Source organism: Cupressus sempervirens, chromosome 3 (genome assembly GCF_028749045.1).
Source record: "Cupressus sempervirens isolate cs-2001-9-10 chromosome 3, ASM2874904v1, whole genome shotgun sequence".
Taxonomy (NCBI): Eukaryota; Viridiplantae; Streptophyta; class Pinopsida; order Cupressales; family Cupressaceae; genus Cupressus; species Cupressus sempervirens.
In genome coordinates this window covers 548002800-548021459 of record NC_143120.1, presented here as the reverse complement: position 1 = coordinate 548021459, position 18660 = coordinate 548002800, and the positions used below count along the sequence as shown (strand labels likewise).

General features: G+C 37.9%; 1 protein-coding gene across 4 annotated transcripts in view; it reads left to right on the top strand.

Annotated features, from left to right (window-relative positions):
- The window catches only part of SGT (UDP-Glycosyltransferase superfamily protein), a 214467-nt gene that overhangs the window by 155702 nt on the left and 40105 nt on the right, over positions 1–18660 (top strand). For all 4 annotated transcript variants that reach the window (XM_089820835.1, XM_089820837.1, XM_089820833.1 and 1 more), the window contains 7 exons: positions 10943–11116; positions 11825–11888; positions 12208–12265; positions 12447–12624; positions 12885–13015; positions 14704–14806; positions 14974–15050. In XM_089820835.1, coding sequence (XP_089676961.1) covers positions 10943–11116; positions 11825–11888; positions 12208–12265; positions 12447–12624; positions 12885–13015; positions 14704–14806; positions 14974–15050 — 785 coding nt within the window. The remainder of the gene's footprint in view (positions 1–10942; positions 11117–11824; positions 11889–12207; positions 12266–12446; positions 12625–12884; positions 13016–14703; positions 14807–14973; positions 15051–18660) is intronic.

Sequence of the window (18660 nt, the reverse complement as noted above, 5' to 3'; positions counted from 1 at the left end):
AGCCTCGTTCCCCGGAGTGTCCCAAACTTTCTCTATCAAATGCCTGAGAGTGATGCCGTGATCTATAGTAGAGTGTTTTGGTCTAAAGCCTGCTTGCCCTTTTGCACGTTTGCCTTCTGTTTCAGCCCAGTTGCTGATTTTTTGTTCTACCAAACTACCAAATAACTTGCCAAATAGTGGATTGATCATGATGGTTCGGTAATTAGAAGGATTGTTTATATCTCCACTTTTGTGGAGTGGGATCACCACACTTGTAGTCCATTTTACAGGGAAACCCTCTCTATTGACACTGTTGAAAATCTTAGTGATGTGTGGTGTGAGGATTTCAGCACCCCATTTTAAGTATTCCGCTTGTAGCCCATCTATATCTTGCGCTTTACCAACAGCTAACCTTTTGATGCCTTGAATAATATCATTTTCACTGAATAACTCCCCCGTAGTCTCTGTTTCCATGATACTGTGTTCTCTTAGATCACATTCGTAGAGAGTCTTGGCATATTCCAGCCATTTGGTTCCTGTTATGTTATTCACTATCTGAGTTTTTCTCTGCTGAAGCTCTTTCCAAAATTTTCTGGGGTTGTTTTTACCAAGATTAATCAACTCTATTCTTCTCTTGTTCACATACTCTTCTTTCTTCTTTTTAATCAGTTGATTATACTCTTTTCTACTTTCTTTGTTCATGTTCTTTTTCCAATTCCTTTTTGCCATTTTGCACTCCTCATCAAACCAAGGATTGGCCGGAAAAGTGTTCTTGGCTTCTTTTGTGGCCCTAGATCTTTTACACTCCTCCAATGCTTTAATGATAGTAAGAACAAGATTATCCTTGTCCATGAAATGTTGTTTTTCAGACTCTAGATGGTTTCCCGGAACCCTAGACAGCCGCAAAAGAGAGTCTTGAAAAGTATCATGGTTTTCTTGTGTCATTAAAACTTTGCCAGTCGGAATCATCTTCCTTTTCTGTAAAAGTTTTGGGACAATATGTTGATCTTTGAAGTGAGTAGTCACCCTTATCAAGATGGGGTTATGATCAGATTTTAACTCCATGGGGCAATCTTCTATGTCAAAGTTAATTATCTTTGCGACATAGTCTTGCGAGCATATAACATAATCAACAACACTTTGTCCATTGTGTCTTTTGCATGTGATGCCTCCTGATTTAGGCCACTTTTCCATACCATTGCATATAACCATGTTGTATAGGCAGCATAATCCTAGTAATTCAGCACCAAAATGATTAATCTTTCCCATGCTATCCTGTGAAGATCTTTCCCATTTTTGTGTCCCTCCTTCTTCGAGCCAAACTGGATCTCTGCTTTCATTGTAACTCTCCTTAAGATTGAGAGTTTGGTTGTTTGCTGTTCTAGCATTGAAATCCCCTATTAACATTATTTCCCCTAAAGAGCTAAAGGCTGTTATGTCTTTTTTTAGCGCAACAAACGGATCTTCTCGATCCAACCTATGTTTTTTATATACTTTTGAGCCTTTTGGAGCGAAGTAACATATAGCCACCCTTGTAGAAATCTGATTCTCTGTTATTTTTATCCAAATATACTGCTTGTTTACATCTTCTTTCTCTAAGTTTACAAATCTGCTCCAAGTTTCTTTTATTAGAACGGTGATGCCTCCATGCCCCTTACCATTATCTATCTTTTCATTCCACAGTGATACCTTCTTATATCCTTCAAAATCTGGAACTCTACATCCATCATGCTCATGAGTCTCGGTAAGCATAATGATGTCATTATCTTTAGCTATCGGCCCTAACCCAGGTCCTCTTCTCCAAGGATAACCTCTACAGTTCCAGCTAACTATAGTTAAATGTTCCTAGGTGGGCCCGAGTTCCTATTTATTGCGTGTGATTTTGTCGCTGATTTGGGCTTTGCCATCTTGTAACCACGCCCACTTGCCTTTTCCTCTTGCTGTTTTCACTTTTTCCCATTCCTTCCTCCTTTCTTCTTGCTGAGTTACGGTGAGATCATCATCAAGATATATGCGTGTGCCTCTAAGAAACTTCCTCTTGCTGAAAATGTTATTTTTATCTCCTATATTCTTCATTGTCACTCTAACATGTCTATCTTTGCCTCCTCTAATCCATTTTCCGATTCTTTGAGCTTGTATGGTTGTTCCATGCCAATCTAATTGGTCTTTAAAGAAGTCTTTAACTAAATCCGTTGTTTTCTCCTGTTCTCCATAGTCTCGTAGCCCTTTGACAACGATATTTGTTGCTTTCTCATTTCTTTCTTTTTCCTCTCTAATCTGTCTCCGAACTTGTTTTTCTATGTTGTCAATAGGAGTGTTTGCTGGCCCCTTTACTATGTTGGCCCATGATCTAACTTCTTCAATCTGTTCTCTAAGTTGATTCTCTTTTATTTCCATATTGGCCATGGCATCTTGTATATTTTTCATTTGCGAGTTTTTGTCTGCTTCTGTAGCCTCTCCTTCTCCCATAGTACTTGCTGCTGTCCTCTTTTCCCCTACTTCTTTCTTCAACAATATTAATTCATACTCTCCTTTTTCCATATTAAATTGCAATTTTTGAATTTGTTCTCTAAGTGATTTGACCTCCGCTGCCAGCTTCCAGTTATCTTTAGTAACTCTTTTCATTGTGATACTTTCTATTTGGTTCCTCTCCTCAAGTGCCCACACCCTTTCCTTCATAGCTACTAAATCATTCACAAAAATGTCTGGATACCACGTCATAGGTGTCCTTGTGGGGCTGTAATTATTCGGTAGCCCATCCTCCACCATGTCTATCACCTGAGAATTATCTGGCTTCCCTTTACCGTTAATATCTCTGATATTATCAAACTGCTCAATTGTTTTAGAGATTTCAGTCGGCCTCAGACTTTGTTCTCCCTCCCTTGTGCTGTCTGGAGTTTGTGGAATCGGTTTCGGAAGTAAAGTTGCTAACTTCCCTCTTTTTGCATTTTTAAACTTTCGTATCTTTCTCCGCCTAATTATTCTTTTATATTGTTTGGCATTCACATAGATGTAGTTGCCTCCTGTGAGTGGTCCGCTGGTTTGTGATAAGCTCAAAGTGTTTGTGGGCAAATTACCATTTGTCCCTCCAAGATTGAATGAACTCGTGTGTCCGGCTGAGGGTTCTGGAATAATGAGGAAGCTCCCTTGATTCCACTTGATGATGCTGCTGTGCCTTAAACTATCTCCGTATGTCAGGACCAAGCCACTATTGCCAGAGATGTCGTGTTTCGTAGCTTCTTTCAAACTAGTTTGCTGTTCTGCTGTTACGGGTGCCCTGACTATTTGATTCTCTGCCACCCTGTTACTATCAGATCCTGTGTTATGTAAGGTGGACCCATCTAGTTCTGACTGTTCCTCTCTTATCATAGGTTGATCAGTCAATGATACTTTTACAAGTATCCTATCTGCAGATGTATCTGTGATTTCCCCGTTTGTTCCGTCCATGAGGACCATATCATTCCCACCGGTGCCTTGTTTATATGTTTTTAATAGTGTTTTACTGTTGTAAACTTACCAATGCCAGGAGAAGAAACAAAGGGAGCCTGAACAGGTGTAAAATCATATGCAAGATAAAAGGAAAAGGCGTACCTGGGATCTGCCTGTCCGCCTATTGGAGGCACATATTGTTGTCTTCAAATGGAACCGAGCTGGAGCCCACTGAAAGAGAGGGACACCATATCAAGTAAAATCATCATTTGGAAGCCCGCCAATATCAAAGTCTTTAGTACTGGATGGTCCCACCGGATGCTAAGACTACTGACCAAACCCTTAAATCTGCCCCTGCACTGATCCCGTGTCTTGTGGACCCCTCAATCAGAATGCTGGACCCCTCAATTTTTTATGTAGACCTTGTTAAACTGCTGTCCTTGTTGTCAAAGCTTCCCAGAAGATCCCTTAGACCACGTCTGAAACTAAATGTTAAACCCTACCAGTTAAGTTTCTCGTTACGAAAGAGGTCCTCTGTTGGCAATGGTATGAGAAGTGCAGTGAGCAGCTTGGGTCTCACCAACCACAGATTCCTCCCTTCACCAACAACAAATTTTTCAATTCTTTGTTTAAAATTGTTGCTGATTGGACGTCCGACAATCCTCTTTTTGAGTTAATTGAGGGATCATCTCTTGTTTGCCATGAAGAGGAAGAGTTTGATTTCAGACTTTGGGATCCTGGCTCAGATCTTAGCAGTGAAGCAGGATCTCAGCATGGGAATGATGAATCAACTTTTGTTACTTATCATTTGATCAGCCCCAACATATTTTCCTATTTCACCCCATTCGGGAGTTGGGTAAGTTTTCTTCATCAGCCTCTGAACAGTTCTCGGTGGTGTAGTTATGTGAGGCTTGTGATTAGATTCTCAGCATCTTTCATATTCATAGCATCTATGCGCTTGGGAATTCTCCAAGTTTATGTCGACAGTATGATTTTGATGTCCATGGGATGGTGGTTTCAGCTTTTGAGCAACTCATTTCTTACATCATCCATTTAGGTCAGGTTTTCACATTCTACTGGATTATGCATGGACCCTGGATATATTTCTATCTCATCATAGCAGCGAGGCAACGTAACAGAATTTGGGATCCTGGTGTTGGCAGATTGTATCTATGGTTGGACGAAGATTTTATTGTGGTCCTATTCAATTTGAGGTTGAATATGGTGATGATCAGTGTTGATCTATTTATAGGTGCAGTTTTTCTTCGTAGAGTAATATGGGATCCAAGGATTCGGTTGACAAGTGGTCTGCAAAGTGATACCGTGCTTCATAATTTGGCTAGGTTTGTTGTCAGTTTAGGCTACTGGATGTTGTCGGTAAATGTATAATGTAGCCGACGGGTAGAATAGTATCCGAACGAGCGCGTGACGCTTGAGTCACCCCTTCGGAAAGGTATATGTATACGTCTGAGATGGACTTTGGAATCATCATAGATCATTGTAGTCATTGTAATCGGATTGTAATCTGCAAGTGCATACATGAATAAAGTACCTGTTCTGAATTGAATCGTGTTATACTTGTGTTGAACTTCTTACCCTATGCGGTAAACATTTGGCGCCGTATGTTGAACTTGTGTTGAACTTCTTACTTAAGAGTATGTCTAGGTCCTGGACTTTGTATGGTCCCAAGAAAATTTGCTGGAACTAGGAGGACGCCAAGGAGTAGAAGAGCTATTGGAAGCCATTCAAACAGGGAATATCTACACCATACGGCCGTACAAAAGCAGGATACAATAAAGCAGATAAAAGGAATATTCAAAACTGTACGGTCTGGGCAGCACAATACAAATTTGTAAACAGCCATACCATTAAAAGGAGTAAGCTATCCGTTTCCAAGAAGCCGTACAGTACGGAAGCCAGGAAAATTGCGGAAGTAACTACCGTAACGGTGTGACATTTATTCACAAAACGACAAAAAGGGTGACAATTATGCAATCAGCTAGGAAGAGAGCTTGGAAGAAAAAATTGGACGAAGACATGAATAAGAATGCAAAAACACTACCATCTAGCATTCGTGTAGCAGGAGGGATGTATGCAGGTACTAGTAGCGCAAGAACAAGTAAGAAGAAAGCAAAGCAAATGAAGCAGCCGACAAAACTTCCTACAACACAGAGTATCACATTCGAAGGGTTAAATGGTGCAGAGTGCCGGAAGTGGTGGCAGGAGACCCCAGACAACCACCAGGTAAAGGCTAGTATTCGGAAAGCATAGGTGGAATGGGTAGTGCAAATGCCAGTATTTTGCATCAGAGACTACGAAAAGGTTCTGCGTATTATGATTGAAACATATGACAGGTTCTCCAGAAGCAGCACATTCGAGTACCTGGGTTGCAAATTAATAGTATCATTCAAACCGGCTGATTTTACACGGGTATTTCGCATACCTAGTCATGCACAGGGAGGGAGGAAAATAGAAAGCAAGCCAAAAAAGTTAAGCCGTGAGGTGAAGTTGAAGTTGATACAACTGGCGTGCGGAGACCTGTCGCAGGTGGAACAAGAGGCTCTTTCAAACACGTCCAAAGGCAGAGGGCTAAAGAAATGTAGTATCCAGGAGGGGCATTGGCGTTGTTTGATGGACATAGTTAAAAGTCGTCTCACAAGTTCAAGCCGCGCTTCAGATATCTCGTTTCCACACGTAGCCATGATGAACGGAATCTTGCATGGTAGAGTTTATGATTGGGCAACACTATTGGCTGAGCGGATGTCAGAGTTTATGACACTGCAGCACAAAACGTTCTATATGCCACATTATGCTATTGGTTTGTTTTTGGATGCCACAACGCGAATGATCCCGAATAATGCACTGGAGGCAAAACCGAGACCACTCGCATCTAGCGAACCACCTATAATGCAATGGAAGCACTTGGATACTCTCGGCACCAAAACAGTAGGTCAGAAGCGACCAAGGCCGGATGGTGGCGACACTGTTAGTGGCCGAGAGGAGACATCTTCAGAGGAGAACGGGTCTGAGGGGGAAGAGGAAGATGACGAAGAGGTAGGAGTAATCACGGCTACACCCTTGAGATTTCCACGGCCTATGCTTTCGACTATGACACACTTGGTTCCAGTGGATATACACGGTATCCCAAGGTTTGGACAGATCAGACAGCCGATAGTGATGACACCAGTCTCAGTTATGATGCAGCCCACCATAGAGACACGAGCTGTAGCAGAGTCACATCTAGCACCGACGGAGATAGTAGCCCCGGTGGCACCGATGGAATTGGCTCGTGAGACTCTACCAGATACAGGAGAGACTTTTGTACCTGACAGGGAGATGGAGATAAACATAGAGACAGGGGTGTTGGAGGTACCCGTAGGCGAGGAGTTGAGGGCATCAAGTGTCCTACTGGATGTAGCAGGATATGATGCGGTGGTTGCAGTAGACATGGCATTGTTGGCATCACCTAAGCAGGACAGCGAGAGAGAGGACCGGACACAAAGGGTGAGTGCTTTTCTGAGTACAAAGTTCCATCGAACTCCAGCACCTCGAGTGACATACTTGCCGACACCCACGCGGGAAGCAGTTTCGAAGAACCCACTACAGGAGGTTGTGCAGGCACAGAATGAGGGAGTAACGCGTAGCGCTGTTGAGCGTATGGCGAATGAAGTAGAGAAGGCTATGGGTACACAGCAAAAACACCCACTAGTGCAGGAGGCAACGAGGACAGAGGCAATTTTTCTTCATGATGTCGCAGCTCTAGCATCTTGGGCTTGCCAGGTTATAGATTCGGCAAAGATGCAAGCATTGGAGTCAATAGGGAAGGAGCTGGAGGGAGTCATATCCTTCATGAGGATGAGATGCCCAGCTACCTTTACCGTTTGTTTTCAGGAGAGGGGATGGCCCGATGTGGAAACCACAAAGATGCGACAGGATTGGTCCATGACAAGGGAACCTGAGAGGGAGGGCCGGATTGAGGTACTAATTCAGGAGATCGTGAAGTTACACAGGGAGATATATTACACCCTTCGGAGGAGTCAGGCGGACCAACTAGCAACTGAGAGAGCTCGGGAGGAGTCAGTTGCCAGGTTTGCTTCGGAGAAGGCAGCCTGGGAATCGGAGAGGGCGGCCTGGCAATCCAAGAGGACAGCCTTGTTAGTAGCAAAAGAACAGTTAGCAGTAGCAAATGAATAGTTGACGACAGAAAAAGAAAAGATGGCAGCAGAAAAGAAGAGGGAATTGGGAGAGGTCGAAGAGATAAGGCAGTCAGCCCTAGAGCTCTAGTTGGAAGCAGAAGCTGAGCTGAAGATCAGGAAAGAACAGGTCTACAAGCTAAGCGCAGAGGTGAACAAGTTGCGGACGCGGACGGCCACTATGCCAGGGACGCATCCCTCTGTCTAGTACTTATGCATTGATGTAATTCGTTAGAAAATTTTGTAATGAATTTTGTTGTGTTGTCATTTGGAGACGACCTTTCTTTTTGGGGGGATGATGTTGTCGGTAAATGTATAATGTAGCCGACGGGTAGAATAGTATCCCGAACGGGCGCATGACGCTTGAGTCACCCCTTCAGAAAGTTATAGGTATACGTCCGAGATGGACTTTGGAATCATTGTAGTCATTGTAATCGGATTGTAATTTGCAAGTGCATACATGAATAAAGTACCTGTTCTGAATTGAATCGTGTTATACTTGTGTTGAACTTCTTACCCTATGCGGTAAACACTAGATTAACTACAGATTTATATGGGATCCTAGTATATATTGCTTGAGGGAAAGCAATCTCAAGGAGAGGAGATTTGTAATGTCCCTTCTTTTGTGGGACATTAGAAATATTAAGAAGGGATGTATTTACAATTTTAAGTTTAACTACATGCGCTGGAAATTTATTATTAAAGGTCAATTAATATTCCAAGTGGTCACAAGAGGACGAGGAGAGATAAGACGAAAAAATCAGAAAGAAAGTCGAAGGGTCACTATTGCAAGAATAAAAGGAGAAGAGACCCCTTCCTTTTGAGTATGCTTGAGTTTTATGATTCAGTTCAGTTTTCTCTCTTGTGAGAGTTTTCAGAAAGCTTCAGCTTTCAGCTAGTTTGAGGACGTAGCCCTTCGTGCTGGCAGACAATGGACACAAACTCATTGTCCCAGGAAACATTCGTTCAGGTGTTTCATTCACGCTTACATGTTCTTATTCTAGCATTCCAATCTAATTGTTAATCTATATTTAAGATTGGGTTTTTGTACTAGTTATTGTATTGCTGTTGTAAAATGCAATAATGTATTTTAAGGAGTTATAAGAGTTTGCTGGTTTTATCTTAGTGGTTTGTAACACATGGTTATATGCTCGACATTTTGGATATTATTATGAAATAACGGGTTATATTCTTGTGGAGAATTCCTTGGGTTTTATTATAGCATTGTATTCCATTTTGCCTATATCTGAGTTTGAATGTTATATCTGAGAATGGTTGAATAAATCTCCATTGGAATTTCTATTGGTTTTTTCAATTGTGCTGGAACTATCTGCAAAGTTTAATTGCTGATTATATTGTTAAAAGAGAAATCAGTAAATATCCAGTTCAGGATATTACAGAAGCATTGATCATAGCGGCAGTGTTTAAGACACTCATCAACAATAGTCGGTTTACCATGTGAGACGTAGCAGTCCAGGGGCTGGAAAATCACCATTATGTTGAGCTGCTGTGGGCGTGAGTACTTCAGCAGCCTTACTCTGCAAGTCAACAACACCAATTTGCTGGCGGCTTATCAGGTTCTTGATCTGTATTACATGTGTGTTTTGATATTAAATGTTAAAGAACTGTATTATGTCCAAACCGATATATATGCCCGATATATATGCATTATGTTTGGTTCAATAGTAATTTTTTTATGTTTAATGAGCACTAGAGGAGAAGTCTGAGAATCTGGTTGTATGTTAAGGATCAAAACTAAACTTAATGCAGTATTCTGGAAAGCTTTATTATTTTCAGTGATATCATAACTGTAAATCCGGGTTACACACCAACTGTTTGATAAAATTCACAAGTCCAAGTTTTTTCTGATCAGATTAAGCCAGGATCATTACAATTAAGAACAAAATCTCCAAAGTTTTACTACAGATTTGAGTTGCAACATGTTGTAATGACGAGGAATGCCTAGTTTGCATGCCGAGTACTGTTTGTCAATCTTAAGACAACTAACAGCGACTTGAGTTTGGATTTTTGGGGAGGCTGGAAAAAGTTTTGAGGACTTGGAGAAGATTATGGGCAGCAACTTCACCATTTCTTCTTACATTACTTTATATACTTTGATCTGAGCATATATGATTGTGTGCTCTTTTTGAATGTTGTCTTCAATTTCGTTTCAGTTTCTTTCAAGCAAAATAATAAAGTGTTCCGATGTTCGTCAGTCCACATTTGTTGCATCTGTGTTATTTTCATTGTTAGTCTTGTTCGAGTAACACTGGAATTTCTTCCATTGAAGATAATAGTGAACAATACTATTATAGAATGGATCTGGAAGAAGGATTGTTGTGATAGCTCTTTGCAAGGCAAATTAATATAATTTGATGATTTTAGATTGACCACTGGAGTATACAGACTTTTAGAAATAAATGCAGATGTTGTACCAGCTGTCATCATCAGTAGATACCAATTAGTCCATATTCTTACATAGCCTCAAAATCCTTCATATTCTGATCCTTATCTTGCCTGTGATGAAATTGCCATTTTTGCCAAGGGATGATTTGAGTTTCACTCTAGTTGAATTTTATTCATTGTGGTCTCTCATGAAATTGCCATTGTACTTGATGAGTTTGCTGTCTGTGGAAAGTGGCAAATTCATGAAAACTGAGTAAACATGTGTCAATTGTCTTTCCCAGGATACCCCAGGTCATCTCAACTCCAAGTATGAATTTGATTGGCATACAAGCTTGTTAAGCTCTAAAACTGACAAAACATGATCTCCTTTGTGAATGCACTATTGAAACCGTCTCTTGACGGAAAGTGGATAAACAAATGACCTTTCATTTGTGACTAGGTTCTGTTTTCAAATCAGGAACAATATCTTGAGTAACAAATTATGTCATCAGATTCCTGGTGGTGAAAATTGAGTTTCATTATTTTTTGGTTTACTTCACTTTTTCATTTTTTCAACTATGAAAAGACAAAAAATATTACACAACCTGTATACCTAGAACATTTGATTATAACAATTTCATTAAATCTATTGTTTAAATTCCTCATTATAAATTTGGTATTATTTTATTTGTGGATGTTTATCTTGCCTACAATTAAGTGACTGCTTTAGTCTCAAATCATGATCCCTTGCTTGGACACTTTTTAAACATTGGCTCTTGTACATGTAAGATAGGAAAGCCTGGTCATTTTTCTGACATGTATCTTGTGATATATACTAGGAAAGACCTTGGGATATTGATAATAAATTGTCAATTTATATCTACTGTAAGTTTTATCTTATATGTGAAGGATCTCTTTTTTCAGTGACTGAAAAGAAACTGTAACCATTGATGCAGATATGGTTAAAAATAAAGGGTTTTTGCCATCTGGACCCTCGGAGATAGCTATACAGAGGAAGCAATTAAAGGCTATAATATACTCCTTGTTACCAGCATGCACAGAGCCCTACCCTGTTGCTTCAGGTGTCAAGTTTCGTGCTGAAGCAATTCTTGCAAACCCTCCAGCCTACGGTTTGGTTCTATATCATTTCTGTTTTACAAATATTGTTTTATTTAAAATATATGTCTACTCATTGATCTGAAAATTGTTCTAGTTTGTAGTGGTTTCTGGTTATTGTCCTTCTATTTATGAAACTAGGTTCCAGGTTTACATTATTTTTATTTTCAGGTATGATCTATAACAGTTAAATATCTGAATCCATTAGTTTATCAAATTTTGCAGAAAGGCAACACAATAGTGTCCATCTGGATCAGTAATGGTTTTGGTTTCAAAAAAATGAATAGGTCATGATGAATGAATGTAAACCTCTGTTTCAAACATCTGCAAAAAACTTATGGTTTTGGTTTCAAAAAAATGAATAGCTCATGATGAATGAATGTAAACCTCTGTTTCAAACATCTGCAAAAAACTTACTCCAATTTGTTGAGAAAACACTTTTTTATTTGGCAAACAAAGTTTAAACCAAAAATATAAAACTTGGGGGTTAGACACTGCAGAACCTGGGAACTGTGCTTCATATCAGACATGTCTACATTAATATTGAATGTTAAATTCTAAAAATCTTTATTTGACTAATTGCAAGCTTACTTTTGGACAATCAAATTATTTTGTTGCATGTAAAGGAGTTGGCCTTTCATATTGAACATTAACTGTTAAGTACCTGTTCGGGTTATCTCATCCATTGCACCACTGAGATTTGTAAGCATATAATGTTGCAGGGCATGTACATGTTGCAGAAGCACTTAGAATTCCAATACATATATTTTTTACAATGCCATGGACGTAAGTAACCTTACTCTTCTCACATGATATTTAACTGTTGGCATAGGTACTAAATAAGTGATTTTCTCACAGGCAGCAGTTACCTTTGTAAGATGTTTCAGAAAATTTCTTTTCCAAAATTCTGTTAGATTTCTATTATAAAATCTTGTAGCTCTGAAAAAAAACATGTTCCTTATCTTAGAACTTTTCATATCTTCTATTGACATTCACTTAGATATAGCATATAGACAACTGTCTGATTTTTTTCATTAATAATTGAATCTGTTCACTACCCTATGATTTATTAATCAAATATTGATTTATATTCTTTGGTGGATAGGCCAACAAGTAAATTTCCACATCCACTTTCACGTGTGAAGCAGCCAGCAGGCTATCGAGTGAGTTAATATCTTGCACAAAGGCATCCTGTTTACATATTTAAGATAAATCATCTAAAATGGGGTCACAGTTTTTTCAGACCATTACTTTGTAACTCAGTTATTGAAAGCTTGTTTGTTTACTGATTGGATGATAATGTCTACAATGTGCCTAGTAATAATTTGACATCGTATTTTGCAGTTATCTTATCAAGTAGTGGATTCATTAATTTGGTTAGGAATTCGAAGTATAATCAATGATTTTCGGAAAAAGAAATTGAAGCTTCGTCCAGTGACATATCTAAGTGGTACACAAGGGTCTATTACAGATCTTCCTACTGGGTACATATGGAGTCCACATCTTGTCCCCAAACCGGAAGGTACATTATGTTTTCCAGATACTATTGAAGCCATAAATGGTGCAACAGTTGTTTCTCAATTTTGTTAGAAAGTGATTTATCAGACTGTTAGTTTTTGCAGTGCCTAGGTTGTGTTTGGTAATACACCTCGAGTTTTTACTGTTGATTTAGTATTTCATGTTTCATTTAGAAAGTTGACCATTTGTAAATAATGTCTACATCTATTGCACACATTAGATTTCTTTTGTTGTTGACAAACATTAGCGTTGTTTTATTTGCAGATTGGGGGCCAAAAGTTGATGTTGTAGGTTTCTGTTTTCTCAATCTGGCTGCGGATTACACACCTCCAGAGTCACTTGTGAGATGGCTTGAATTTGGACCACCACCTATTTATATAGGATTTGGAAGCCTTGTAAGTTCAACAAAATGTTAGTTATAGTTCTTTAGCCCGAAGATGCATTTGTTCTTGAAATTCTTAAGTTCTGAGCAACTATATATTGAAAGAAATTTAAAAAATTCAAATTTCTTCCCAACAATTTTCAGTTCTCATATACTGGATTGAAGTATTCTGCAGAAACATCTTTAGCTAGAATTTTTGGTTAGCAGAGTTGTTTTTTTTCTGATGTTTCGAGGAAGCTACCACAGTCAATTCAGATCAACAATATAAGGAAAGGAATCATAGAATGTACAAAGAGTTTTAATACACATTGTAAGGTTATTAAAACTGATAGTTATTGTTTCCTTGAAGATGAGTCAGTGGCTTTCCCCAAATTAAAACATTGAACTTAATTAGCTAATCTGTTAAAACTTAAAACACACTAATTTGTTTTGAAAACTGTTTAAAATGTATTCTTTTCAGACCACCTTTTGTTTTGTATACAAATTATTCTCTGGTTATAATTATAGTATTTGTGCAAGATTCCACTCTTATTACATAATTTGGTTGTTTCTCTAGTACCTGGTTCATAACTCTTATTGCATGTACTTAACCTTGTCATTGTTCTATGCGGGGTGCACTTCGGAATCTCCATTAATGATTTTTATTATGAATGTTGTTGAAATTCTAGTAAATGAGATTGTGAAGTTTTGATTCTTGTGACTTTCTATCAAATTGTTAAATCTCAAAGCTACCCCAAGGAAAATTACAAAAACAATAATTTGTTCAGAGTTATACAGCCTTCTGGACTTGATTGTGTATATATTTTTTGCATAACGTTTCAAATCACACTCTGTGATCCATCATCAGGATGAGAATAGCTGGAGGAAATAAAAATGAGCAATAATTTGGTCAATGTCTCAAAGGCAGTAAAGAGATCTCATGTCTCTCTCTGGTTACTTAATACCAAAAGGATGTCTGTCATAGACCTTGCAATTTCTAATCATCTTTAGGATTTTTCTTCCCTCGATATTTGCAATTAAGATCTAAAATTTGAGTGAATTTTTTATTTTTTCTGAGAGACTTAAAATTATGCTTTCCATCACAATCGACTGATAATTTCTCTATTGAGGATTCACCTAACTGAACTTTAAAATACAACAGATCAAAAAGGAAGAAGTGAATAGTTTACTTGACTAGAAGTACAAGCAACCCAATGACATTCATTACCTAGTTAGAGCAAGAAGGGTTTCATATAGTTCACTTCATAACAAATGTTTTGTATGGAAATAACAGGAAATAAACAAGAACAATTGAAGCATTTAGATATACATCTCAATAAAAAGCCATTAAACCATCTAGATAAATGTAACTCAAATTACTGGGTCTTCCATATTAATGAAATCCGAATTATGAAATTCCTGATAACAATAAATAGTGTCAACCTCTCAAATTAGGAGACCAGCAAGAGGCTTGCAAGACTGTGTCAAAATAAGAACCCTACACTAGAGAATTCTAGAATATCACTCTAGACTATGATCTTAATGGCTTCTCTTCCTTCTGCAGCTTGTTCTTTCTTTTCTAATCAGTTTCGTTAGGAATGATATCTAAAACAGGAAGTTGTGCTTATGCTTAATTAATTGAAAAGTTTATCCTTTGTAGATCTCTTAGTTATTTAAAATCTTAATATTTTAATTGAATATTTATTTTAAATCTATTTCTAGCCTGTTCAAGATCCAGAAGGTATGACACAAATAATCATTAACGCATTAAAGGAGACCAAACAAAGAGGAATCATTAATAAAGGTTGGGGAGGTCTTGGAAACTGTAAGTTACAAATTTGTGGTGTTTTTACTCTTTTCTTTTGTCCATATCAAGTTTAATGCAGTCATACAATAAGAATGTAAGCTTCAAGTTGATGATTTAGTCTGGATGCATTGTTATCATGTATCTGTTTAATCTAATACAATTATATTCTCATTTTCTTTGATTAGTGGCAGAACCAGTTGAGTTTGTTTACACACTTGATAACTGCCCTCATGACTGGTTGTTTCCAAGATGTGCGGCAGTGGTAAGGTTTCTTGGTTCACCGTCCCAAATAGTCAAATGAGCTATATTTAATTATTACTATCTTTTTAGTGTAGTTTTATTTTATCACTCCAAAGAAACATGACAATCCATTTACTAAGTGAATGTGCATAGAGTTATGTGTAATCTATAAGCATATAGATATTAGTTTTTGAATCTTGAGAGCTGAGATGCTTCAAAACTAAAAGAAAATTATGATTAGTTTTTACAGACCTACCACTGAAGTGCAACTTGACACATATTTAGTTTCTAGAAGGAATTTTTGTGAAATTTTGCATATGATTCATTTTGGGAGTATGATTAAAATTGCATAATGCTTCTATGGCCATAAATAAAGAGATTTTTTTTCTGTCAGATAGACCAGCCATTTATTCAATTCGATTTGGATTCTACAGTATTTTGCATGTCAGCAATGCAAGTAGATATAGAAATTATTTATACGTACCAGTGTATCATATGAAACCATTATTTAAAGATTTATTCAAGGTTAAAGGAGTTGCCTCCTGAGGAGCCAATCTTTCTATACTAAATCAGTTTCCAGCAATTTCCCTTTTCTGGTAATGTTTAGTAGAGGCCATTTTTTCTATATTGGCATTCTATCATTTGACAATACATCTGTAGAGGAAATGGTGAAGGCAAGTAAGAGAAAAACAAATGAAATTTTATGATTAACTTCAAATATAATTCATTTCATTGTTTTACTTTGATTCATATTAAACTTCATGCATGTGTACTGCCAATTTTTACGAGTATTTACCAAATTTATTAGGGAAATACCAATTTTCTTTTTCTACTTGTAGTTTGGAACTTTTCTACTTTTAATTTGGAACCATCTCCACAGTCTTGGAGACCATTGATTTGACACATGTTCCATTCAGTCCCTTTAGGGAGGATTAAGAAATGCAGGAATGTAAGGGTAGGACTAACACATCTCCTGAAACTCTAGCGTAAAAGGGACAGTTCAAATATAAACATATAAAATATTACAATCAACATAGAAGAATCATAAATTTAAAATCAATTTAACAGTAGACTGACCTGGCCTACATTAACAATCTTCTTATTAACAATCAAATTTCCCAAGGAAAAACTTTGGATGGTGCTTGTTGCTCTTACACATGATTATGCACAATGTAGGGTTTCGGTGCCTTCCAAAACCACTTCCACCTTTCCTTCTTCATAGATGGCTGCATGTAAAAAGGCTAATGATTTCATAGACTAGGTGAAAGGCAGCCTAGTGACTTCAAATTGCAAGTTTTCTGCAGGTCAAAAAATCTTCTTGAACTGGCCTAGTTTTGACTTTTGAGTCTCTCCAGGAAGTTCTTTTGGGCTATATTCCTTTAATTTCTGGATTGGAAGCCAAACTCATATCTAGTCAAAGTTAGGTCAAGTGGAACTTATCTACATGCTCACGTGTTCTCTGTCCAGTATTTCAAGTAAGGTTATTAGATATACACACCTACATTGACACGTAAACTCCAATTGAATGCTTTGATATCATTTGGTGTTTCTCTTTGTTGCTAATTTCTGCACATGGGAGGTCTATCATATGGATGCCAATAGTGGTTTTGTTAATGCAGCTGAGATTTCTATTGAATGACCTCCTAGTTTTCAAAAGGAATTGATCCTATGCTAGTGTTTTGGTTTCATAGGTCACTCTTATGGATTTATGCAAGCTCCTCATGCATGAAATGAAATAATACTCTTTATTGTAGGAGGCTATATGCATTGCGAAGGAAATTACAATCTTCATTGTTGGGATTGTAATAACTATTGTTACAAGCCTTGGACTCGGCAAGCCGAGATCAGGCTCAGACTCTACAAATTAACATCAAACTCCCAAAGTCCTTGAATTAGCCACCAAGTCCTATAACACTGATAATAATGTTCCCAACTGTTTTTGAAATTTGGCAACTATATTAGGGGAAATGTGAATCAAGGAAATAAAACCCTAAGTTCATCACATAACCACACTTACACAACTCAAAGAGGGAGTTAAGGAGATTGATCCTCTCAATCCCACCTCTAAGTTAACTAAATCTATGAAGATTACTATCAACCGAGTGATAAAGGAGCAGTAATGCAAACAAAGATCTAATTTAGCAAGAGCGATGAAGAGGAATTAAATAGATGTGCAATATAGAACTAAGCAATGATAAAGTGTATTGAAATGAAAGAGGGAAAATGATATACCTTGTGGAAAACCTGAAAAACGGGTTGTCAAATGACCTCTGGAAGAGCTGATTCCCGCGATTTGGACTGAAAACTACACCACAGACAAAATCCAAAGATCATTTGGGGAGATGTTAGGGGCAACCTGGATAAATCAGGGGCTGATTGTGACCTTGATTAGCCCATCAGGGGTGCACTGCAACCCTAATGGACTGTGTGTGACGCTGATTCTGATTTCCAAGTTTTGTAAAAAGCCAAAAATGGTACTCTTATCCATAACTTGTTCGCCAATCCGAGTTTCACAACCTGTAATAAAAAAGGGTTTTTGTTGTTGATGGGTGGTTCGCCTTGGCCAAACTCCAGTTAGGAATTAACCTTGAATTGAAATAATTGAATTGCAAAAATGTAAAGTAAATGTACAAATTCACCTTACAATAGTTGTATCTCTCAAATCGAATGCAATGTTCTTACTTCACCAATTGATTTGGATTAAGAAGATGAAGATTAATAGATGTAAAAGATGCAACAAAGGATCTTGGATGGATTGAAGGAGATCTTGAAGATTGCTCCCCCAATTGCTTGAATGTTTGAATCTTTGATCTCCAGTGAAGGAATTGCTTGAAAGGATGCTTGAATGCTTGAGAACATGAGTGCGAGTGCTTGATCTTGAGAATGCTTGATGTTAAAATGAAATTAGAAGGTTTCCTTTTACAAAGATCTCAAAGTGGCGAATGCCTCAAACTTTAAAATGAGGTGAGAGCCATCTTAAAGTGGAGGAATAATTGAGATTTCATAGGGGAGTAAATTAAGGATTATTAAAAAGATTTCACGTAGGGTTCACCAAAGATGTATAGGGGGAAATGTGAATCAAGGAAATAAAATGCTAAGTTCATCACATCACCACATTTACAAAACTCAAAGAGGGAGCTCAGGAGATTGATCCTCTCAATCCCAACTCTAAGGTAATTAGACCTAGGAAGATAAGTGTCAACCGTGTGATAAAGGAGCACTAATGCAAACAAAGATCTAATGGTTATAGGGTTGGAGAAAGATACAAAGGTCCTTAAAAACCCTATTTTAGCAAGAGCTATGAAGAGAAATCAACTAGATGTGCGATATAGAACTAAGCAATGGTAGTGTATTGAAATGAAAGAGGGAAAATGATATGCCTTGCGAAAAACCTGAAAAACCTAATATGCCTTGAGAAAAGGGCTGATTTCTCGGGGAAGGCCTAAAAACTGCTATACGGACAAAACCCAAAAATTGTTTGGTGAGATGTCAAGGGTGACCTGGTAAATCAAGGGCTGACTGCCACCCTGATTAGCCCATCAGGGGCACATTGCAACCTTGATGGACTGTGTGTGACGTTGATTCTGATTTCGTAGTTTTGTAAAAAGCTGAAAAAGGTACTTGAATCCGCA